The 24767-nt window shown below is 40.7% G+C and overlaps 1 protein-coding gene across 3 annotated transcripts in view; it reads right to left on the bottom strand.

The window, feature by feature from the left end:
- LOC129621107 (X-linked retinitis pigmentosa GTPase regulator-interacting protein 1) overlaps nt 1-24767 on the bottom strand; it is a 36362-nt gene that overhangs the window by 7579 nt on the left and 4016 nt on the right. The window contains exons 5-11 of one of the 3 annotated variants that reach the window (XM_055537137.1): nt 23522-23974; nt 23230-23381; nt 22433-22775; nt 21030-21211; nt 20303-20503; nt 19631-19769; nt 8783-8880 (exon numbers count right to left, since the gene is read on the bottom strand). In XM_055537137.1, coding sequence (XP_055393112.1) covers nt 8783-8880; nt 19631-19769; nt 20303-20503; nt 21030-21211; nt 22433-22775; nt 23230-23381; nt 23522-23974 — 1568 coding nt within the window. The remainder of the gene's footprint in view (nt 1-8782; nt 8881-19630; nt 19770-20302; nt 20504-21029; nt 21212-22432; nt 22776-23229; nt 23382-23521; nt 23975-24767) is intronic. The other 2 variants (XM_055537139.1, XM_055537138.1) reach the window with 2 other exon arrangements.

Here is a 24767-nt window from a genome sequence, read left to right on the forward strand (position 1 = left end):
CCACAGAATGTCAACTCACAGTTGGAAAACACTGCACCACAGTAATGACATGATAGCCATTAGCCACATGTGGCTACTCAGCACTCGAAACGTGCTAATCTGAATTGAGATGTGCTATAAGTGTAAAATTCATGCACAGTTTTGAAGACTTTGCATTAAAAAGGAATATAAGATATCTCAATAATTTTTATATATTGATTTCATGTGGAAACGATGATTCTTTAGCTGCTACTGCTACTGCTAAGTCACTTCAGTCGTGTCTGACTCTGTGTGACCCCACAGACGTCAGTCCACCAGGCTCTCCCGCCCCTGGGATTCTCCAGGCAAGAACACTGGAGTGGGTTGCCATTTCCTTCTCCAACGCATGAAAATGAAAAGTGAAAGTGAAGTTGCTCAGTCGTGTCCGACTCTTAGCGACCCCATGAACTGCAGCCTAGCAGGCTCCTCCATCCATGGGATTTTCCAGGCAAGAGTACTGGAGTGGGGTGCCATTGCCTTATTAGATTAAATAAAATACACTATTAAAATTAATTTCACTTGTTTCTTTTTATACTTTTAATGTGGACACTAGAAAACTTTATATTACATTGGTGGCTCACATTATAATTCTGTTGGACAGCACTTCATAGACGATAAGCTCCACAGGTTCTAGAACCGTAACTCTGTTTTGCTAACCCCTTTAGACCTAACATCTAACATACCACTAATTTGTTTTGTTATCTCTCCATGTCAACTAGATCTAAATTTTAAAAAATTACTTTTGACTCTTTCCCTCATAGTTGTTCTCATTCCATTAGATTGAGGATGTTGGGGGGGAAGTTTTCATAAAACTATGAGAAAAAAAAAAAGCCATTACAGGCTGAGAGTGCAAATTAGTATCATTTGGGGGATGATAATGTGGTAGAATCCATCAACATTTCAAGAGCAGATTCCTTTTGAAATCAGCAGTTCCACTTCTAGGAATCTATTCCACAAAGACATTTACCAAGAACAGAATAGTACACAGGAACAAAGGTGTCACTGCAGCATTATTCCCTCCCTCTCTCCTTCTTTTATTGTAGATACCTGGCTGTACAGAGACAGAACAAGGTCTGCGCACGGCAAACTCTGCAAAAGCTAGGTGCAGCCACCACACATTTGTTCCTCTCAAGGCTCATTTGTAAAGGCTGGCTATGAGATTTTTACAGTGGAACCTCCCCCCACCCCACCCACCTTTACTGAGATGAAACTGACATAACATTCCCTTGCTTTCCAGTACCTTAGATCAAGGGTCCCCAGCCTCCTGGATCTAGAGCCTGGTGATGTGAGGTGGAGCTGATGTAATAACAATAGAATTAAAGTGTACAATAAATGTAATGTGCTTGAATCATCCCCACGCCACCCCCACCCCCACCCCAGTCTGTGGAAAAATTGTTTTCCACGAAACCAAGTTTCTGCTACCAAAAAGGGTGGAGACCTCTGCCTAAGATGAATCAAACTATTTGCTACCTCAGGGCATTTACATTTGCCATTTTCTCTACCTGAAGTAATTACCCCCCAAGGATTCCCTTCTCATTCTTCAGATTTCAGCTGAAATGTCCTCTCCTCAGAGAATTCTTTCCTTACTACCTCATTTAACTCAACTCTTCCCATTATTATTATATCACCCAATGTGCTTTCTCTGTAGTCTTTAGAATCAGCAAGTATCTGTTTGTTCAGAGATTTATATCTGTTTTCATTCAGTAGAACGTAAGATTCAAAAAGGAAAGGACTAAGTCTACCTTATTTATTATATTGTAGTCACAGAGCCTGGCAAATAAGACGACAGGTAACTCCATGATTACTTGTTGAAGGACTCACACGGGTCCTGTGAGGATTATATGGTTGCAACTAGAGACTATCATACTAAGTGAAGTAAGTCAGAAAGAGAAAGACAAATACCATATGATATCACTTATATGTGGAATCTAAAACCTGACACAAGTGAATCTATCTAGGAAACAGAAGCAGACTCAGACATAGAGAACAGACTCATGATTGCCAAGGGGGAGAGGGTTGGGGGAGCCATGAAGTAAGAGATTGGGGTTAGCAGATGTAAGCTGTTCCATACAGAAAGGATAAACAAAAAGGTCCTAAGCTATAGCACAGAGAACTATATTTAATATCCTAAAGCCACCTGATGTGAAGAACTGATTCATTTGAAAAGACCCTGATGCTGAGAATGACTGAAGGTGGGAGGAGAAAGGGACGACAGAGGATGAGATGGTTGGATGGCATCACTGACTCGACGGACATGAGCCTGAGTAAGCTCTGGGAGCTGGTGATGGACAGGGAGGCCTGGCGTGCTGCAGTCCATGGGATCGCAAAGAGTCAGACACGACTGAGTGACTGAACTGAACGGAACTGAATATATGTATAACTGAGTAATTTTGCTATACAGAAAATAACACAACATTGTAAATCAACTATACTTCAATTAAAAAATAAATAAAAGTTAAAACAAACTAGTGAATATATGAAAAAGAAAGAGACACACAGATACAGAGAACAAACTAGTGGTTACCAGTGGGGAGGGAAAAGCAGGGAGGGGCAAGATAGGAGTAGGGGATTAAGCCATAAAACTATTATGTATAAAATAAATGAGCTGCAAGGATATATTGTACAAGCCAAGGAATATAGCCAATATTTTATAATAATTATGAATGAATACTGCTGCTGCTGCTAAGTCACTTCAGTCGTGTCCAACTCTGTGTGATCCCACAGACGGCAGCCACCAGGCTCCCCCGTCCCTGGGATTCTCCAGGCAAGAACACTGGAGTGGGTTGCCATCTGTTGTACACCTGAAACTTATACACTATTATACAGCTATACCTTGTGGTGATGTGATTTAGTCACTAAGCCATATCTGACCCTTGCGACCCCATGAACTGTAGCCTTCTAGGCTCCTCTGTCCATGGGATTCTCCAGGCAAGAATACTGGAGTGGGTTGCCATGTCCTCCCCCAGGGGATCTTCCCGACCCAGTAATCAAACCTGGGTCTCCTGCATTGCAAGCAGATTTTTTACCAACTGAGCTATTTTTTAAAAAAGAAAAACTTTTTCAAAAAAGAAAAATGCATATTTCAGAATAATATAGACCAAAACTGTTTTGAAAAATGAGGGAAACTGGATGAAGAGTACATGGTACCTCTCCATACATTTTTTTTTTGCAACTGTTTACAAATCTATAATTATTTCAAGATCAAAAGCATTGTAAAAGAATAATATGTACAGTTGATCTATAGTTTGATGTCATTTATATAATTAGTAATATTATATATGTAACTAGTAGTATTAGCCATATTAATAACTGAAATATATGTTAACTCATTTGAACTTGCTAGCAGAACCCCTAAAAGCAGTTAGTTATTCAGCATTAGTGACAGACAGATAGCTCCCTTTGGCTTATTCAGGTGTGCTAGCTAATTTTGAGGAGAGAGAAGGGCAGAGTTCCTAAAACTAATTAATACACATAATCAGTCAAGAAATCTTCAATTCCTGAACTTAAGAGTATAAGAAAATAGAATAAACCTCTATTTTATTGGTTCTTGAAATACACTATATACACTATGGCTAAGAGACAGTAATCTGAGGCCATAGAGCAAGTGGAAATAATTGTTCCCTTCTCATTAGGAGAGGTTAATAAGAGGATTAGTTATATGGTCCACTTAGTAGGAGACTGACTCCTGAGATCAGGAACAGAACTTCATATGGAAGAAACCATGAGGTTTGGATTGAGATCCCTTCCTGGGGATTCTTGGAAGCACAGAAGGCCTTTAGGAACCTTGTGTTGATTAATAGAGCCTCCTCTGGAGCAGTCCTACTCACATCCCATGATAAAGAACTCTTCTAATTCTGGACTTTAAGAGAGGCAGTTAAAGACCCAAATGTACTATGACTGCTTTGCTTTTTTTTTTAAATTAGTACAAGGGAAAGACATTTGCAAAAGTTCTTAAAGTTGTAACCTATACAACTGACCTGGCAGTTAGAAGGGAAATGACAGCCCTCTTGTCTGGATCTCGTCCCCTTAAGGCTTTGTCCTTCCTTGTAGGGACCACTACCACACCATAGAAGCTTGCATTGGGGAACTAAAGTATTTCAGAGAGGAGACAGACTGTTGCCACCATCATCATCACTATCATTTAGTGCTTAATTTGTCCCAAGCACTATATTAAACCCTTGTCACACATTACCTTATTTAAATCTTTCCACATGGCTATAAAGTGGGCATATATATCACCACTCTACAACCTCAATATGCATAGCAGCACTATTTACAATAGCCAAGACACATGAAGCAATCAAAATGTCCATCAACAGATGAATAAAGATGCTGAGTGTGTGTGTGTGTGTGTGTGTGTGTGTGTGTGTATACACACACTGGGCTTCCCAGGTAGAGCCACTGGTAAAGAACTCACTTGCCAATGCAGGAGATCCAAGAGACGCAGGTTCAATCCCTGAGTCTGGAAGATCTCCTGGAGGAGGGCATGGCAACCCACTCGAGTATTCTTGCCTGGACCACCCCATGGATAGAGGAGCCTGGCAGGCTACAGTCCATGGGGTCGCCAAGAGTTGGGCATGAACTGAAGCAACTTAGCACAGCATACTACATACATTTATATAATATGGAATATTACTCAGCCATAAAAAGAAGGAAATAATGTCATTTACAACAACGTGGGTGGACCTAGAGATTATCATACTAAGTGAAGTGAAAGACAAATGTCATATGATATTACTTATATGTGGAATCTAAAATATGATACAAATGAACTTATTTAAAAAACAGAAATAGACTTGGACATAGAAAACAAATCTAGGCTTACCAAAGGGGAAAGGAGGAAGGGATAAATTAGGAGTACGTGGTAAGCAGATATAAGCTACTATACACTATATATAAAATAAAGAACAAGGACCTACTGTATAGGACAGGGAACTATATTCAATATCTTGTAATAACCTATAATAGAAAAAAATCTAAGAAAGAATATATATAACTGAATCTCACTGCTGTACACCTGGAGCATTGTAAATAAACTATCAGATCAGATCAATCGCTCAGTCGTGTCCGACTCTTTGCGACCCCATGAATCGCAGCACACCAGGCCTCCCTGTCCATCACCAACTCCTGGACTTCACTCAGACTCACGTCCATCGAGTCAGTGATGCCATCCAGCCATCTCATCCTCTGTCGTCCCCTTCTCCTCCTGCCCCCAATCCCTCCCAGCATCAGAGTCTTTTCCAATGAGTCAACTCTTCACATGAGGTGGCCAAAGGACTGGAGTTTCAGCTTTAGCATTGTTCCTTCCAAAGAAATCCCAGGGCTGATCTCCTTCAGAATGGACTCGTTGGATCTCCTTGCAGTCCAAGGGACTCTCAAGAGTCTTCTCCAACACCACACTTCAAAAGCATCAATTCTTCGGCGCTCAGCCTTCTTCACAGTCCAACTCGCACATCCATACATGACCACAGGAAAAAACCATAGCCTTGACTAGACAAACCTTTGTTGGCAAAGTAATGTCTCTGCTTTTGAATATGTTATCTAGGTTGGTCATAACTTTCCTTCCAAGGAGTAAGCGTCTTTTAATTTCATGGCTGCAGTCACCATCTGTAGTGATTTTGGAGCCCAGAAAAATAAAGTCTGACACTTCAATTTAAAAAATATTACCACTTTACAGACGAGGAAATAGACCCTAACAGAGGTTAAATAACTCCCCCCAAATGGTATAGATATTAATAGCCGAGCCTGGATCTAAACCACTTTTGTCTGAACCACATTTCCATGTTCCTAAACATTACATTCTCTTGCCTCCTCCATTGCTGTGGCTGACTCCAGGCAGAAGAGGGATAGAGCCCAACTACTGTCTCTGGACCTTCAACCTCTTCCATCTTTCATGCCCAGCTATTTTGAAATACAAACAGGATTGAGTATGAGGCAGGAAAGACAAGCCTGGGCCCAAAGACAGCCTATACACCTCTTTATTTTGCACTTAATGAGATATGAACATGAAGAAATGGCATCTAAAACAGAAACTTCTAGCATCTGAACAAGAAACTCTGACCACAAAACCATGGCACATGCACAGTAAAAATGTTCAGACTGCTGATAACCCTGTTTGACCTTCCCCTGTGGTGCTTGACTAGTAAGGGAGAACAGTTCTTAGAGCACTTGTATAATGTCTTCAGGAAATAAATGCATGAGACCCAGAGGTGATGCAACCTGGGGCAATCCAGGCCATACTTCAACCCTCCCCTCAATGAATATTCCACACCTAATCATAAATACTCCCATCCATTCAAAGGGCTAAAAATAGGATAAAAGGGGGATCAAAAAACCTTGTGGCATGTCCCTCACTTGTGAGGAGGCCTGCACTCTGAGTGTGTAACTTTCACTTCTGCCTCAATAAACTGCTTATTTTTTATTTTAAACAAATTGTATTTATTTATTCAGGCCATGCTGCACAGCTTGTGAGGTCTTAGTTCCCTGATCAGAGATTGAATCTGGGCCACAGCAGTGAAAATGCTAATCCTAACCACTGGGCCACTAAGAAATTTTCCCCTGCCCCTTTGTTCTCTTTAATCCTCACCCTTGGTGTAGTTGTGTGGGGTTTTTTTTTTCCCCTTTGTGTTTTGTGTTACCCATCCAAATTCTTATGGATGAGTTGAACAAGAGCCTGGACTTTTTTTTCTTTTGGCTGCACCATGTAGCTTGTGGAATCTCAGTTTCCCCACCAGGGATTGAACCCAAGCCATGGCAGTAAAAGCATGGAATCCTAACCATGAGGCCACCAGGGAACTACCAAACCTAGACTTTGGATAAAGCTTTTCTGGTATCAAATATACATGTGTCTGTGTTTTAAGTTTAACTTGATAATAACACTAATTCTTACTAAATATGATCAGATTTCATGTTTAGTTTATCAAGTAACATTTTTATGTATATAAAGGTTTTCTAACAGACCTCATTTAAGAGTATTTAATTTAGAGTAATTTTTATTTTAATTATTCATTTTTATTTTTGACTGCACTGGGTCTTCATTGCTGTGTGTGGGTTTTCTCTAGTTGTGAAGAGCATGGGCTACTCTTCGTTGCGGTGAGCAGCTTCTCATCGCAGAGGTTTCTCCTGTTGAGGAGCACAGGCTCTAGGTGCATGGACTTCAATAGTTGTGGTACATGGGCTTAGCTGCTCTGCAGCATGTGGAATCTTCCCGGACCAGGGATCGAACCCATCTCCCCTGCCCTGGCAGGTGGGTTCCTAACCACTGGACCACAAGGGAAGTCCTAGGGTAATATTTTTAATGTCATCTCTCTGACTTGTGGTTCCAAATTTGCTGATTAGCTGACTGCTTTTTGGGTTGATCTGAGAGGTACACAGTTTAGAAAACGACTCAAGTTCCACCTCTTTCATTAACTACTGCTACAATGCTGGACATATCACCTGGTCTTCTTCACCTTATGATAGCTAAGGTGTTATGGTCTAGTTCTAATTCTATGGCTCTGATCTGTTTTACAAACATTACTCAAGATACTAGTTACACAGTGTCTAAAAAAGATATGACAGATAAAAGTTCAGAAAATAAACTTAAATCCCATGGACGGAGTAGCCTGGTGGGCTGCAGTCCATGGGGTCGCTAGGAGTCGGACACGACTGAGCCACTTCACTTTCACTTTTCACTTTTATGCATTGGAGAAGGAAATGGCAACCCACTCCAGTGTTCTTGCCTGGAGAACCCCAGGGACGGGGGAGCCTGGTGGGCTGCAGTCTCTGGGGTCGCACAGAGTCGGACACAACTGAAGCGACTTAGCAGCAGCAGTATTTGCCATATTAACAGCCTGAGTCTACTGCACTCAAATTGTTTCTCCCCACTCCAATATCCTTCATTTTTCTATAAAACCTCAGTACGATTGCTGACTTTCAAGGAAGAGTTTTCTGATCTCTACAAAAGCAACAGTAATTTTCCTGTTTGGAATTCTCACAAACCTTAGAGTTATATCACATAATCTACCACTTGATTCTAGATAGCCCTATGCTCTCCTTTATTGTTTCTAATGAGGTTCATAATTCTCAATTAGATTTTAATCTTTCATTCAGTCACTCACTCAACAAATACTTATTGACTGCCTACAAATGTACAAGGGAACATTCTAGCAGCTAGAGTGATTGTCTTCTGTCTAATCTATAACTTCACAATATTCCAATAAAATGACTGTGAATATACCTGTGAATATTTATTCGTGTGTGTGTGTGTGTGTGTGTGTGTGTGCGCACAGCCTCAATTAGTTTCAAAAGAGATTTGAGGCCAAAATGCTTAATATATAATTGTAATTACAGGTTTTAAAGGTTGAATAAAAACCTTCAAAAACTGAATGATCTCTCTGAGCCCTCCCAGAAAGAATCCTTTCCTTTCTTCCAGCCTCCACCTCCCAAAGTAAACCTGCTCTCTTAAGGTAGATTTAAAGAAAGGGGTGTCACAGGCTGGGTAAACCACAATTTACAATGAAGGAAGTAGGTAAGGGATCCAAAGAGGAGAGACAAGTGTTGAAGTCAGTCCTCATTTATATTAGTGCCAAATCAAGAAAATGATCCTTTCATCTGCCTGTATCAACAAACTTCCATTCAATCGCAATGCAAATTTAACTAAATAATTTGAGTTTCCCATCTGGTTCATTACAACGGGATTTGAACTTCGCACACACGGCCATTAAGCACACTGGCATTACCTACAATCTTGGCTCATGCACAGTGGTTACCCCCGTGTACTTACTGCCTTAGGACACTTCTGAGATACAGGTGTTACTATCTCATCGCTGTCTGTCGTTTGCGCTTCACTGCCTTCAGAAGCTTGTTCACAGAATTCTTTATCTGTCAGAGAAGAGATGTAGAGTTACAGAGCCGTTTTGGAGCATGCTGTCTATCCCAGAAAAGACTTAGTACCTACATCTTCAATTTACTGTCTAGGTACTAATTCTGAGTACCTAGATTTTGGCTGTAGTTACTAAGAATCAAACCCTCTTTTTTAAAGTTTCACTTCTTCAGAAGATTACCAAACACACAAGGTTCACTTCTGAAAAATAGAAAAGGAAGGAAGGTAGATAGTAGGTAGAGAGAAAATTTGTCCTTTCAGGGACTGAAGAAAATTACTAAGCAAGGAAAAACAACATAATCAGGATGCAGCAGATTGTATTTTACAAAGACTGGCATCAAACAGTATCTCTCATCCCACATGCTCTTTCTTACAATGTGATCTTGATACTCCTAAAACTTTTTTTAAGGTAGGCATTTTTATTTACTTATTTTAAAATTTTCATTTTATATTAGATTATAGTTGACTTACAATGCTGTGTTAGTTTCAGGTATACAGCAAAATGATTTAGTTGTACACATACATATATTTATTCTTTTTCAGATTCTTTTCCCATAGAGGTTATTACAGAGTATTGAGTAGAGTTTCCTATGCTATACAATAGGTCCTTGTTGATTATCTATTTTATATACAGTAGTGTATACATGTTAATCCCAAACTTTTAATTTATCCCTCCCCTCCACCTTTCCCCTTTGGTAACCATAAATCTGTTTTCTAGATCTGTGAGTCTATTTCTGTTTTGTAAATAAATAAGTTAAATAACTTTATTTGTATAATTTTTTAGATTCCACATATAAGTGATATCATATTCTATGTCTTTCTGTGTTTGAATTACTTCACTTAGTAGGATAATCTCTAAATCCATCCATGTTGTTGCTAATGCCATTATTTCATTCTTTTTATGGCTGAGCAATATTCCATTACCTCATCTTTTTAATCTGTGTATCTATCATTGGATATTTAGATTGCTTCCATGTCTTGGCTACTGTAAATACTGCTTCAGTGAACACTGGGGTGCACATATCTTTTCAAAGTATGATTTTTCCAGATATATGCTGAGGAGTGGGATTGCAGGATCAAATGGTAGCTCTATTTTTAGTTTTTTGAGGCAGCTCCATACTGTTTTCCATAATGGCTATACCAATTTACATTCCTATCAGCACTGTAAGAGTATCTCCACACACCCTCCAACATTTATTATTGGTACACTTCTTAATAATGGCCATTCTGACCTGTGCAAAGTGGTACCTCATTGTAGTTTTGATTTGCATTTCTCTGATAATTAGTGATGTTGAGTATCTTTCCATGTGTCTATTGGCCATCTGTATGTCTTCTTTGGGGCAATGTCTATTTAGGTCTTCTGCCCATTTTTTTATTGGGTGTTTTATTTTTTCTTGTTGTTGAGTTGTAGGAGCTGTTTGTATCTTTGGAAATTAAGCCCTTGTCGGTCACATTGTTTGCAAATATTTTCTCTCTCTAGTTTTCTTTTCATTTTGTTTATGGTTTCCTTTGTTGTGCACAAACCTGTAAAGTTTGATTAGGCCCCATTTGTTTATTTTTGTTTTTGATTCTATTGCTTTGGGAGACTGACCTAAGAAAACATTGGTACAATTCAGGTCAGAGAATGTTTTGTCTGTGATCTGCAATGTGGGAGACCTGGGTTTGATCCCTGGGTTGGGAAGATCCCCTGGAGGAGGCCACGGCCACCCACTCCAGTATTCTCACCTGGAGAATCCCCATGGACAGAGAAGCCTGGCAGACTGCAGTCCATGGGGTTGCAGAGTCAGACGCGACTGAGCGGTTAACCACAGAAGTTTTACGGAGTCTTGTCTAAGTTCTCTCTTTTTTTCTGTATGTGGATAAGATTGTCCCAGAGCCATTTATTGGAAAGATTAGATTTCCCTACTGAATGACGTTGAAACCTTTGTGGAAAATCAATTTTCAATAAATGTAAGGATCTATTTCTGGATTAGCAATTCTGTTCCACTGATATATAAATCTATCTTTGTGCTAACATTGACAGTGTAACACTGTCTGAATTGCTGCAGCTTCATAGTAAGCTTTGAAATAAAATAGTACAAAAATTTCAATTTTTTTCTTTTACTAAATTGTTTCGGGTAGATTCTTTGCTTTTCTATATAAAATTTGGGTAGTACTGCATAAATTTTATAATTTTGAGTGGTCCAATCCATAAACATGGTACATTTCATTTATTTGAATTTTCCTTCTCTTAAAAACTTTTGTAGATTTCAGTATATAGGACTTACCTTTCTTTCATTAAACTTATTTCTAAACCTCTTTAAAGTTTAGATGATAGTGTGAATGTAACTGTTTCCTTCATTTAGGATTGTTCATTTATAAAATATGGAAATACAATTAATTTTGAAATATTGATTTACATATTGCAACCTTGTTCACTTGCTCCTAGCTTCAGTTGTTTAAAAATTTTTTTTGGTTTCTTATGATTTTCTAAATAGAGGATCATGTTGATTGCAAATAAAGGTAACACTACTTCTTCCTTTCCCATCTGTACGACTTTTTTTCTTGCTTTTTGCAGTATTTTTTTTCTTATTGCAATAATTAAAACCTCCACTACAATGTTAAACAGGAGTGCTGGATTGTCTGCACTTGTCTGAAACTGAGATGAGGAAGAGGAAAGAGCCAGCCCTGGCTTGCCAAACTACCACATTGCTGTTCTTGTGTTTTATGTGCAACCAGTTCCTGCAGGTGCCTGGCAACTCTCCAAGCTCTAATGAAGGCTCTGTTTCTCCTAGTGCTGAGGTCATGTGGATGCACACATCTGTGTTTGCAGGAGAAGCCCTCAGGAGGTCTTGGTCAAAAGAGTCTGATCTTTGTCCTTTCCTGGATGGGGATACCCTTCAGAGGGGCACAGACTGTGAGGGCTGCTACTTCGTCATCCACCTCAGTAGCTGGCAGTTTCTTGTCATTATATCCAACATTTTGGAGAGTGAGAAGGAGGAAGACAGGGATAGACTCAGGTAGGACACTGAGGATGTGCAGAAGCTACTTTTTGAGGAAAAAAGACTAAAGAACTCCCAACTGACCCAAGCAACATACTTATTCAGCCTCTCTAATGAAAAGAGAGTCAGGAGGTCAGAGAGAATTTTTGACTGCCAAATGTCAATTAGAGGTCAAATGGGACTTACTGAAATACAAAACATAGTCTGAAAAGAATAAACCCTTTTCCTCAATGATGAACATAAAGGTGGTTTTGCACTATCTTTACAAATCTCAGGAAGAGCAGCTTGTGAAGGCTGCAATGGTCTATGATACGGAGATATCCCAATATTTGAAAAATAAAATGGGTACCGTGAACTTAAATTGTTCTGCCTCAAGCACCTTTCAGAAAGGTTTGCTATAGTTACAAAAGGGGATATTTCTGGGAAATGAAAATGTATCAAAACCAGATATTGAGAGTCCAAGAATGATCAATAATTGCTTCCTGTCTGGATGGGTCTTTGTTCCATGTTTGGCTCAAACAAGAATCTAGTATTTCTGGACATCAGAGATTTCTTAGTACTTCACTGGTAAGGATTCTTTATGAGAAATTAGGCTCTTCTACCTGTCATGTGCAGAAAGTGATTCTCAAAGTTATTTCCTCAGCTGATGCTTATTGAAACTTCTGCCTCACTTTTGGTGGCTATAAGTAGCAATGCATAAGAAGGCAACACATCTGGCCTTTAAAGGAAACGACCAAAATGATGTTCTTTCCGCATTGTGTGAGGCCTTGAGACACCCAAAATGTAATCTGTACTGTCTCATGCTGGTATCTTGTTCTGACACCATTCATCAATGAGTTCATCTCTCCTCCTCCCTTTGAAACCAAGCACTCACTGGCATTTTTGAACCTCACAGAAAATGAGCTTCTGGATGAAAGTGTCAAGTTGCTGTATGTAACTTTGAGACACCTGAAATGCTTCCTCCAGAGGCTGACATTGGAAAAATTTTACCTTAAAAAAACCTATCGAAAGGATCTCTCTTCTGCTTTGATCATCAATCAGAGGCCGACACATTGCTCTTGGTAAGAAAGTCCTCATGGATGACAGGATGAACCTTCTGTGTGTGAGGGCTTGAGTTACCCCCAGTGTAAACCCTAGATCCTGGGGCTACAGAGCTGCAGTATAACCAGGGATGTTTGCAATCATTTCTTAAAGCTTCTCTAATAAAAATCAAGCCTAAAACACTTGAATCTGGGGCTGAATTACATAGGGATTACTGTACTGAAGTTTCTATGTGAATCTTTGAAAAAAAGCACTGTGGGAGATCAACCAAGATGGTGAAACAGAAAGACCCTGAGCTCATCTCCTCTCACAAACACACCAAAATCACAACTTATGGCAGAACAACTATCAGGGAAAAAACCAGAACCTTCTAGAAAGAAAATTCAATTAAAGCTATAAAGAAGGAACCACAACAAGATGGGTAGGGGGTGGACTTGTGATACACTCAAGTCCCATACCCTCTGGTGGGCGACCCACAAACTGGGGAATAATTACAATGGCAGAGGTTCTCCCAGAGGAGAGGGAGAGCTGAGCCACACATTGGGTTCCTCAGCCTGGGGGACCTGCACTGGAAAAATTCACCCCCCAGAGCATCTGACTTTGAAGGCCAGACAAGTTTACTTTCAGGAATCCCAGGGGACTGGGAAATAGAGACTTCATTTTAAAGTGTGCACACAAAATCTCATATGCTGGAGGACTCATGGAGGAAGCAATAAATTGAGAAGAGCTTGATAGGAATCCCACCTCCTGATCTCGAGGAATCTCCTAGAGAGACAGTAGGCAAGTGCAGCTTACCCTGGGACATGGACACTGACAGCAACCATTTTGGGGAGCTCCTTCTACCACCTAGACACCGCTGCTGGCAAGCACCACTGTGGAATCCTCCCTCTACTTAGGAGCTTCAGGACCAAGCCCTACGCTGGCCCAGTGGCCTGTGGGTGCCAGTGCTGGGGTGCCTCAGGCCAAGCAACTAACTGGGTGGGGACACAGCCCCACCCATTAGCAGACAGGCTGACTCAGGACTCCATGAGCCCACAGTCAACTCTGGACATGGCCCACCCCTCTGGAGAGCCTGCTCTAGCCTCTGGACCAGCCTTACTCAGCAGGGGGCAGACATCATACACAAGCAAACCACAATCACCCAGTAGGCCCAACCGGGAGATGGGATTGACTGGGCCTCAGCCATGCCCACGAGCTTTGGGCACCCGGGACCCCACACACAACTGCGTCAGAAACTGGCCCACTCCACCAGTGATCTAACACCAGCTCTGGGACACCCAAGCCTTGCAACAAGACTCCAGGATCTAGCTCTGCCTGCCTGTAGGCCAGCACTAACCCCAGAGTCTGACTTCACCCACCAATGAGTAAGCTATAGCCCTGGAGTCCTATGGACCCTGATTATGCCAAGCAGTAGCCCTGAAGACCTCTGGGGTTCCACAATCAGCCACCTTGTGACTCGGTCTTACCAACTGGTACCAGCAGCCTCCACAAAAGGCAGGGCCGGGCAAGCAGGTGGACCAGGAGCCAAACAAGCTCACCAGACTGCCCACATAGCCTGCCCACCACAACAGAAGGACTCATGCAGCCCTCATAGGGGGAACCCCTAAAGCATGTAACTTGAGTGACAAGAGGGGAGTGTGCTGCTGGGATGCATACAGTGTCTACTGCAAAAGGCCATTTCTCCAAGGTTGGGAAATAGGGAATAGCCAACTTACAAGACACAGCAACATGGGCAAAATGAGGCAACAGCGGAACATGTTTCAGACAAAGGAACAAGATAAAACCCCAGAAGAAGTAGTTAGTGAAGTGGGCAACAGCAATCTACACGAAAAGAAATTCTAGGTAGTGCTTGTAAAGATGATCAAAGAACTTGGGAGGAGGATGAATGTAGACTGAGAATTTATGTAAAGAACCATCCCTCAGAGATGAAGACTACAATGACTGAAATGAAAAATATACTAGAAGGATAAACAGTAGACTAAACGATACCTAGGAATGGATCAGTGAGCTACAGTAGTGGAAATCACTGATACTGAACAGAAGCAAGAAAAAACATTGAAAAGAAATAAGGACATTTATAGAGACCTCTGGGACAACACCAAGCACACTAATATTTGCCTTACAAGGGCCCCAGAAGATTCTGGCCTGGAGAATTCCATGGACTGTATAGTCCATGGGATTGCAAAGAGTCAGACACCACTGAGGGACTTTTACTTTCACTTTCAGAAGAAGAGCCTGACAAAGGGGCAGAGAACGTATCTGAAATAACAAGAGCTGCAAATTTCCCTAGCTTGGAAAAGCAAATAGTCACCCAGCACCAGGAAACACAGAGTTCTACATAGGATGAACCCAAAGAGAAACACACCAAGATAGAGAGTAATTAAAATGAGAAAATTTTAAGATAAAGAGAGAATATAAAAACAGCAAGGGAAAAGCAACAAATAACATACAAAGAAAGTTCCATAAGGCTATCAGTTGACTTTTCAACAGAAACTCTACAGGCCAGAATAGAGTGACATGATATATTTAAAGTGACAAATGAGAAAAACATATAACCATGAATGTTTTATCCAGCAAGGCTCTCATTCAGATTTGATGGAAAGATCAAAAGCTTTATAGATAAGCAAAAGCTAAAAGAGTTCAGTGCCACCAAACCAGCTTTACAGGAAAGATTAAAGAAATTTATTTAAGTGAAAAAGAAAAGACCACAACTAGAAACATGAAAATCATGAAAAGAAAAACTCATCCATCAGTAAAAGGAAAACATACACAGTAAAGTTAGGAAATCATCCATACACAAAACCAGTAGGAAGGTTAAAAGACAGAAGTAGTAAAATCATATATACACACAATTGGGAAAGGAATACGTCAAGACTGATATTGTCACCCTGCTTATTTAACTTATATTCAGAGTACATCATGCGCAATGCCAGGCTGGGTGAATCGCAAGCTGGAATCAAAATTGCCACAACAAATATCAACAACCTCAGATATACAGATGATACCACCCTAATGGCAGAAAGTAAAGAGGAACTAAACACTCTCTTGATGAAGGTAAAAGAGGAGAATGAAAAAGCTGGCTTAAAATTCAACATTTAATAAATGAAGATCATGACATCCAGCCCTATCACTTCATGGCAAATAGATGGCAAAAAAAAAAAAAAAAAGAAAGAAAGAATGGCAGATTTTATTTTCTTGGGTTCCAAAATCATTGTAGATGATGACTGCAGCCATGAAATTAAAAGACACTTGCTCCTTGGAAGAAAACCTATGACAAACCTAGACAGCATATTAAAAAGCAGAGACATCACTTTGCCAACAAAGGTCTGTCTAATCAAAGCTATGATTTTTCCAGTAGTCATGTATGGATGTGAGAGTTGGACCATAAAGAAGGCTGAGCACCGAAGAATTGGGGCTTTCGAACTGTGGTGCTGGAGAAGATTCCTGAGAGCCCCTTGCATAGCAAGGAGATCAAACCAGCCAATCCTAAAGGAAATCAAGATTCATTGGAAAAGACCCTGATGCTGGGAAAGATTGAGAGCAGGAGGAGAAGAGGGTGACAGAGGATGAGATGGTTGGATGGCATCACCAACTCAATGGACATGAGTTTGAGCAAACTCCAGGAGATAGTGAAGGACAGGGAAGCCTGGTGTGCTGCAATCCATGGGTTGCAGAGAGTCAGACACAACTCAGCAACTGAACAACAAAGCAGTTAAGGGATATATAAAACAATTAGACATAAAATATGATATCAAAAACAGTAATTGTAAGAGGAGGAGAGAACAAATATATTTGAAATTAAGAGATGAGCAACTTAAAACAATCACACACACAAATTACTATACAAAAATCTCATTGTAACCACAAATCAAAAATCTATAATAGATAGAAGCACAAGAAAGAAAAAGAAATCCAAACATAACAGTAAATATATTAATTCAATCACAGAAGAAGAGAACAAAAAAAAAGAAAAAAAAGGCTATAAAACAACCCCCAAATAATGAACAAAATAGCAATAACTACAAATCAATTACTTAAAGAGTAAATAGATTAAAGGCTCCAACCAAAAGACTGAATGTATACAAAAATAAGACCCATATATATGCTGCCTACAAGAGACCCACTTCAGATCTAGAGACACACATACAGATTGGAATGGAGTGTGTCTTTCCATTCCAATATCTTTCCATCAGAATGGAAAAAGGTATTCCATGGAAATGGAAATCAATCGAAAGCTGGAGTTGGGACTTCCCTGGTGGTCCAGTGGTTAAGACTCTGTGCTCCCAATGAAGAGGCCTGAGTTCAATCTAGTCGGGGACCTAGATCCTACATGTTGAAACTAAGAGTTCGAGTGCTGCAACTAAAGATCCGGCATGCTACAACTGAGATCCACTGCAGCCAAATGAATAAATATTAAAACAAACAAACAAAAGGAAGCTGGAGCAGCAATACTCACATCAGACAAAATAAATTTTAAAATAAGGAGTGTTACAAGAGACAAAGATTAACTACATAATGATTAAGTGATCAATCCAAGAAGATATAACAATTGTAATGCTATGTGGCTCAGGTGGTGAAGTGTCTTTCTGCTATGCGGTAGACCCAGGTTCAATCCCTGGGTCGGGAAGATCCCCTGGAGAAGGAATGGCAACTCACTCCAGTACTCTTGCCTGGAAAATCCCATGGACAGAGGAGCCTGGTAGGCTACAGTCCATAGGGTTGAAAAGAGTCAGCCATAACTGAGAGACCTCACTTTCATTTTATGCACCTAAATACAAATAGGAGCACCTAAATATAAAGGCAAATGTTATGAGAAATATAAGAAGTGGGACTATGGTTGTCATTCTTGATGTCATTGTCCTTCTTACCAACAGTGCACCCATGGCTGTTTTTCTTTTAAATGGATACTTTTGGTATTTACTCTTTGATTTTATTTTCCACAATCTTACTCTGATATGTCTAGATTTTGATTTTTACTTATCCTGCTTGAGTTTCATTTCATTGAATATTAATACCTTTTATGAATTCTGGAAAACTCCAAGTCATCACCACTTTATTGCCTTTGTTCCCCCCTTCTTTCTCTTTTCCATTTAAGTATAGCTTGCATGCACGCATGCTCAGTCACTTCAGTCATGTCTGACTCTTTGTAACCCTATGGATTTAGCCTGCCAGGCTCTTCTTTCAGGGATTCACCAGGCAAGAATACTGGAGAGGGTTGCCATGCCCTCCTCCAGGGGATCTTCCCCACCCAGGGATTTAATCCACGTCTCCTCTTTTGTAGGTGAGTTCTTCACCACTGAGCTCCCGGGGAAACCCAAGTACAGCTTAGACCTCATTTTCTCTCTCTTCTCCTTGGTAGTATTTTCCATCTTGTAGTCTCTCGTTTTATTCTGGATATTTTCACCAATTCTCATTTTAGTTCTGTCTAATCTGCTTTCAACCCATCTCTTTTCCTCATAAATTTCTGTATTTAGCAGTTCTATCATTTCTATTGATTCATTTTCAAATTTGCAATATATTTTGCAAACATCTTGTCATTTGATTCAGGCAAAAAAATCCACATAAATGAATGCCAAAATTATTAGGTGAAATCTGATGAAGAATATTTATATGGACTCAAAACACTTTCTCATGGATTACTTAGTAACTCAGTTCAGTTCAGTGGCTCAGTCATGTCCGACTCTTTGCATCCCCATGAACTGCAGCACACCAGGCCTCCCTGTCCATCACCAACTCCCAGAGTTCACTCAAACTCATGTCCATCGAGTCAGTGATGCCATCCAGACATCTCATCCTCTGTCGTCCCCTTCTCCTCCTGCCCCCAATCCCTCCCAGCATCAGGGTCTTTTCCAATGAGTCAACTCTTCGCATGAGGTGGCCAAAGTACTGGAGTTTCAGCTTTAGCATCAGTCCTTCCAAAGAACACCCAGGACTGATCTCCTTTAGAATGGACTGGTTGGATCTCCTTACAGTCCAAGGGACTCTCAAGAGTCTTCTTTAACACCACAGTTCAAAAGTATCAATTCTTTGGTGCTCAGCTTTCTTCACAGTCCAACTCTCACATCCATACGTGACCACAGGAAAAACCATAGCCTTGACTAGATGCACCTTTGTTGGCAAAGTAATGTCTCTGCTTTTGAATATGCTATCTAGGTTGGTCATAACTTTCCTTCCAAGGAGTAAGCGTCTTTTAATTTCATGGCTGTAGTCACCATCTGCAGTGATTTTGGAGCCCCCAAAAATAAAGTCTGACACTGTTTCCACTGTTTCCCCATCTATTTCCCATGAAGTGATGGGACCAGATGCCATGATCTTAGTTTTCTGAATGTTGAGCTTTAGGCCAACTTTTTCACTGTCCTCTTTCACTTTCATCAAGAGGCTTCTTAGTTCTTCTTCACTTTCTGCCATAAGGGTGGTGTCATCTGCATATCTGAGGTTATTGATATGTCTCCTGGCAATCTTGATTCCAGCTTGTGCTTCTTCCAGCCCAGCGTTTCTCATGTTAAGCTGGCTAGCTAGCTTTAAATACACAGACAGCTACTTTCTTAGAGAATGACAGCTTGGTTGGCCTAACCAGCACACGTGTAACATAAAACTGAGCCTAGAGTCTCCAATACAATTGATTATGAAAAGTTTAGCAATGAAGATGAAAGAAGAAAGTAAATAACCAGCTTTATAAAATAATCCAATGATTACAAAGGAAAATAATATTTTAAAAAGACAATACCATTCACAGGATGTGGGGTTTCCTTTAGTATCTGTGCTGAATAGGATGATGTCATTTCCTCTTCCTTTTGCTGATTTTTTAAAACATGATCTGTGGCGATCTTAAGCCCTGAGAATTTCCATTCAATGTATTTCACCTGCTTCAGATACAATTATAATTGTAAATAAGTATACTGTATAATTATACTAATTTAATATGTTTAATATTGCATAATTATAATTATATAATACAATATAAATAAATATATATACTCAGTCATATAATATATATTTATAACCTCATATATGTACGTGTGTATATATTTCAGACCACATAGTAACTTTAATTCAGTTTCCTATGAAGAAAGGTAGTATCAAACACATAGGTGTTCAATAAATACTTGCTTTTTAATTTATTTTGATTACAGTTGAAGTGACCCAGTTGGGACTGTGGTACTATATCTCTAAGCATAAATTACAGAGTGTATAATCTGTTAAATTAAATTACATTGAAAAGAACTGAACACTCCAGAGGTTTATTAAACTACTTATGTTTGTGGAAATACAGGCTCATCACAAAAAGCCGTGGTTATCACTTATCTTGTGTGCCTGCTTCTGCTTCTACCTCTGAGAATAATATACTTGGGGACACTACGACCCATACTTTCATTCTTTGGGGTTTCTAAGGCCTTACCTGTAGTGTATTTCCATTTAAGAGGTTATGACTAAGATACTCCATTCTGTTCTTTCCTTGGAGGCCTGTTTTTCTGCCATGTTTTCTTCTTGAGTAGCCTGCAACCTGGTGTTCCCTTTCCTTTCTTTCTCCCACCTGAGGTTTTCTTTTAGCTTGATACTGGGCAGCTTCGGTGGGAATATCAATAGATGCCATCTGGTCCTTAATAGAAGGATCAGAGACAGATTTACAAGATGAGTTTAACAGCCATGATAATCAAGAAAGAGATTTGTGAGCCAGCATTAGACTTCATTTATCTCTTGCCATGGAGCAGAGATATGCCATCTCTTCCCTCCCTACAATAAAACCCAGCATTTTGTTCTATCCATAGCCTTATGGCATTATGAATGCTTCAGATTAAATTTGCAGAACATGACATTCACGGGCTTCTCAGGTGGTGCTAGTGATAAAGAACCCGCCTGCCAATGCAGGAGCCATAAGAACCGCTGATTCAGTCCCTGGGTTAGGAAGATTCCCTGGAGGAGGGCACAGCAACCCACTTCAGTATGCTTGCCTGGAGAATCCCATGGTCAGAGGAGCCTGGAGGGCTACAGTCCAGGGGTTGCAAAGTCAGATACAACTGACTTGGCATGCACGCATGGCATTCACAGGAATTTCTTTTACCCCAGTTGTAATACTGTCTTCCTCAAATCAAATCTTCCCCACAGGATTGGGGGAGATCTGCTACCTGGGGAGGAAAGGAAGCTTCTTCCTCTTCTACTGACGTCTCTAAACCATCCCTGGTGTCCTCCTCACTCTGAGCTTCTGGCTTTGGGAAGCTCTCCTGGGGTAGGTAGCAAGACTCCCAATCCAGTTGCACCTGAACAGATCCACTGGGTTCCCCCACAGGGTCAGTGAGGTTAAAATCACCTGAGAGACACACAGATATTAATAAAATCTGATCACATGAAAGTAGGCACGGGAGCGTTTATCACAACCTTATCTATGACTTCCCCAGTTTAAATTTCACGTTTTGTTTGCAATTAACATCAATCAAATAACCATGATGACAATACACTCAGAAGCAAAATAAAATATCAGTGAATATCCATAATCACTCAGAATATTTACTTCTGCTGCTCAAAATATTTATTGGGGAAGATTGGTATCTTCAGGTTCAGGAAGGGATAATCAAAGATGCATGGAGAGATATAGCTTGCTTGTCGTCAGTCACCCAGTCAGTAAACAAGAGTACCTTATACTATTAACAAACAGTTTCTACACCTTAGGCATACTAAGAAAACCATTATCTTCACCCGTGGCCCCTATTTCTGAAATAACAAAAACCAAGAAGACTTAAGCAAAATGGTTTTTTTCTGAATGTCAGACTTCTGCTTTGTAACACTGATTAATTTAACAGATGGCTCACATTGCCTCTCTTTGGCAAAGAATGAATTGTGAGCAGAAGAGTCAGCTTCGTTTCTTATTTTTTTTTTTTTTAAGCACTCGTGATATTGGGAGAAGGGAGGCCTCACATACTTTCTGGAACAAAGCTTTTTTAATATGGTCAATACTGGCTGTAACCATCCACACTTCCTAATAAGAGCACAGACTGCAATCAGAGAGTTGACCTTTCTTGTACAATCTGTACAACCCTGGGTATGAATGTAGGATAAGGTAGCATGAAGTTCAGCTTCATACTGGGGCTGGGGGAGAATCCAAGAAATTTGTCATGGTGTGGCATGGAAGACTCATTTGGATTTAATGTTTAAAAGAAGCAAGAGAATTATGATGAAATGTTACAGACACAACTTAAAATCTGATATCTAGCCATGTGCCAAGAAATAATAGACCTTAAGTAAAAACGAATACTAGAAAGCACTACAGAGATGGAAAATGTTGGTTCAGACACAGAGTGGTGGGTCTACCCACTCAGGGATTTCCTTCTGTTGCTGAAGAGCAGCAGCAGAAGCCAGTGTTTCCATACAATTAGCAAGGCTCTAAGTCTTCTACTCTGCTGCTCTTTACAGTTATTCTCAAATCTTCTCAGCGAGTTTTAAGAGAGACTATTCCAAGCAAGAAAAGTAGAATTAGGACAGGGAGACAACACTGGGCAGAGAGCATAAAGATGTAATAACCTTGAACTCCTACCTTGAATGGATTTGTTTTGTGCAAGAGGAAGCAAGGGCACCTGGACTCGGCCAAGGTACGAGCCAGGCTCTGAGTCTTCGTCATCAAAAACGTACACAGAGAGGGCCTCCCGCCTCAGATACTGATCCAGGTCAGAAGTCACAAGCACTGGGAATCGAGCCAGGTCTCTGAAGTAGGGATTGCTACTGGCCGGAATGATCGTGGTGTCATGGTCAGAAAAGGTAAAGAAGCGATACATGACATAAGGGCTGGGTTGGGCTCCCAGTGATCGGCTCCGGAGGCCACAGCATCGGATGATTTCCACCCGCAGCTCATTCTGATTCTTCCAGGTCCCCGATCTGGACTGAAAAGATGTTGGTCTTGGATTAAGGAAAAGCGCAGGCTGAGAGACTCATTGCAGGTGAAGCCCAGAACCTTTGATGAGGAAAAGCTATGACCTAAAGAACTGCTGAATCCTGACTGGGAAACAGAGATGCCTAGCCAATGACCTTCACCTGCCTTCAAACTGACTCTGGCAGATAACTCTCTCGGGGAGATGCTGGCTCTCAGGCCTTATCTTAGACAGTGGAACAGAGAAGCCATGTTGTTTATAGAAAGGAGATGTAGCTAGCTCCAAGGGCATGATTTCACTTCAAACTCAAGCTTGACCAAGGGAAGGATCTAGACTAGTTGTGGTGTGACAGTTTTTCTTTCCTTCACATTCCACAAGTACTTATCGAGAGTGGAAGACTGAGCTGTTCTCAAGAGCTGTTTGACTGAGTGTCCTCTGAGATGCATGGGTTCATCCTTTTTCTCACCTCGTCCTTCTGGGCCTCCCAGACTCCAAGCACATTGGCTGCCAAGTATGCCTGGGCTTTCCTTCGCTTATTGTATGCTTGTAGACTGGATCTTATGGGGAAGCGCAGCCTCATCCAGTACTCTAGCACCCCAAAGACTTCTCCACCAGTTCCTGGGTAGCAGAAAGTATGAGAGGCATAGAGGATACAGACAGCAAGGATCAAGAATAAAGGGAGAGGAAAATGGGAAACCACCAGCACTGTGGAAATACCACATTAATCCTGGGAACTGCGGGAGGTTGACAGCACTTACCAGTAAGTGTGGCAGAGCCGTGGACTCTCTCTACAGTCTCCAGAACCCTGTCAAAGCAAATCCATCCAGCTGCAAGGGTGTGGTGCTCACTGGCTATTGCCTGGTGTAGATCAAGCTGGGCTGAAGCCCCTTGAAGGTAGTGCAAGAAGAGGGAGTCTGTCTCCACCACATACTGGGAGGTGAAGTCATAGAGAGGTTGTGGCCCCACAACTAGTGGGGTACAGTGGGTTTCAAAGTCATAGAAGGAATAGGTGCAGAAAGTGGTAGGTTGAGTGTCTCCAGCCTGAGCCAGGGCAGCAGAGGTCAGAAAGGCCTGATGGATGTGCAGTTCAAAAAGGTTCTCACTCTGATGCCATGGAGAAATGTCCACTTTATCCTCATCTTCATGGGCTGGCAGTGGTTTCAGACATAATGGCAACTGTTGGGTGCCATAAGCCACGTCTTTAAGCTGTTCTAGAGGGGAAAGAAAACTGCCTATCCATTAAAGGGTAGGAAGTTTCTTCCTTAAGGTAAAGGAAGGTAGAAAGAGAATAAAAACCATGGTGGAAGTCCAGATTGTGACTATTTCAGGAAACCATGTGATTTTAAAAGAAAAGCAACAGAATGACAACCTGGTGCTTTGGATTCTGATGGCCAAATAATCCAACGCCTATTTTAACTAAATTGGAAAGTAAATGCTAACCTCAGGAGGTTACACTGCTAACATTGGAGGCACGATTTCATCCATAGATGACATTGTTTTGGCTTACAGCAGGATCCTATGAATTAATTGATAATTTCATTACAGAAGCACAAGAAACACAAAATGCAGATATTTCCAAAAGTTTGGGATATTGGCCCTGGAGAGAATAGCAAGTTACAGTCAGTGTCTATTACATTACACTGGGCTCCATTAAGATATGATTCCTCTTTTCCAGTCAGATCAATCACAAGACTCTTCATTCTGTTAAGAATTTTATTTCATTGTAAGAAGGCCAAAAAATTCACTTTAAATCAAAGCGTAATAGAGTAAAAATCAGGAAGGGCACTTACTGGAAAGAGGTTTAAAATATTGGCAATGGGATATAAAATAAAGATATGTGAGACAGTCCACTAAATCTGTGCGTTACCTCCCATATCCAACCAACCTGAGATGATATATAGTCTGCTTCAAATTGGAGTATCTGAGTTGTCACAGTGTGTTGATGATAAAGGTCCTATTTTAAGAGTTAAAGTAGTAGAAGAAAGATATTTTGGGTACATCAGA

The sequence above is a fragment of the Bubalus kerabau genome, chromosome 10 (assembly GCF_029407905.1).
Source record: "Bubalus kerabau isolate K-KA32 ecotype Philippines breed swamp buffalo chromosome 10, PCC_UOA_SB_1v2, whole genome shotgun sequence".
NCBI classification, from domain to species: Eukaryota; Metazoa; Chordata; class Mammalia; order Artiodactyla; family Bovidae; genus Bubalus; species Bubalus kerabau.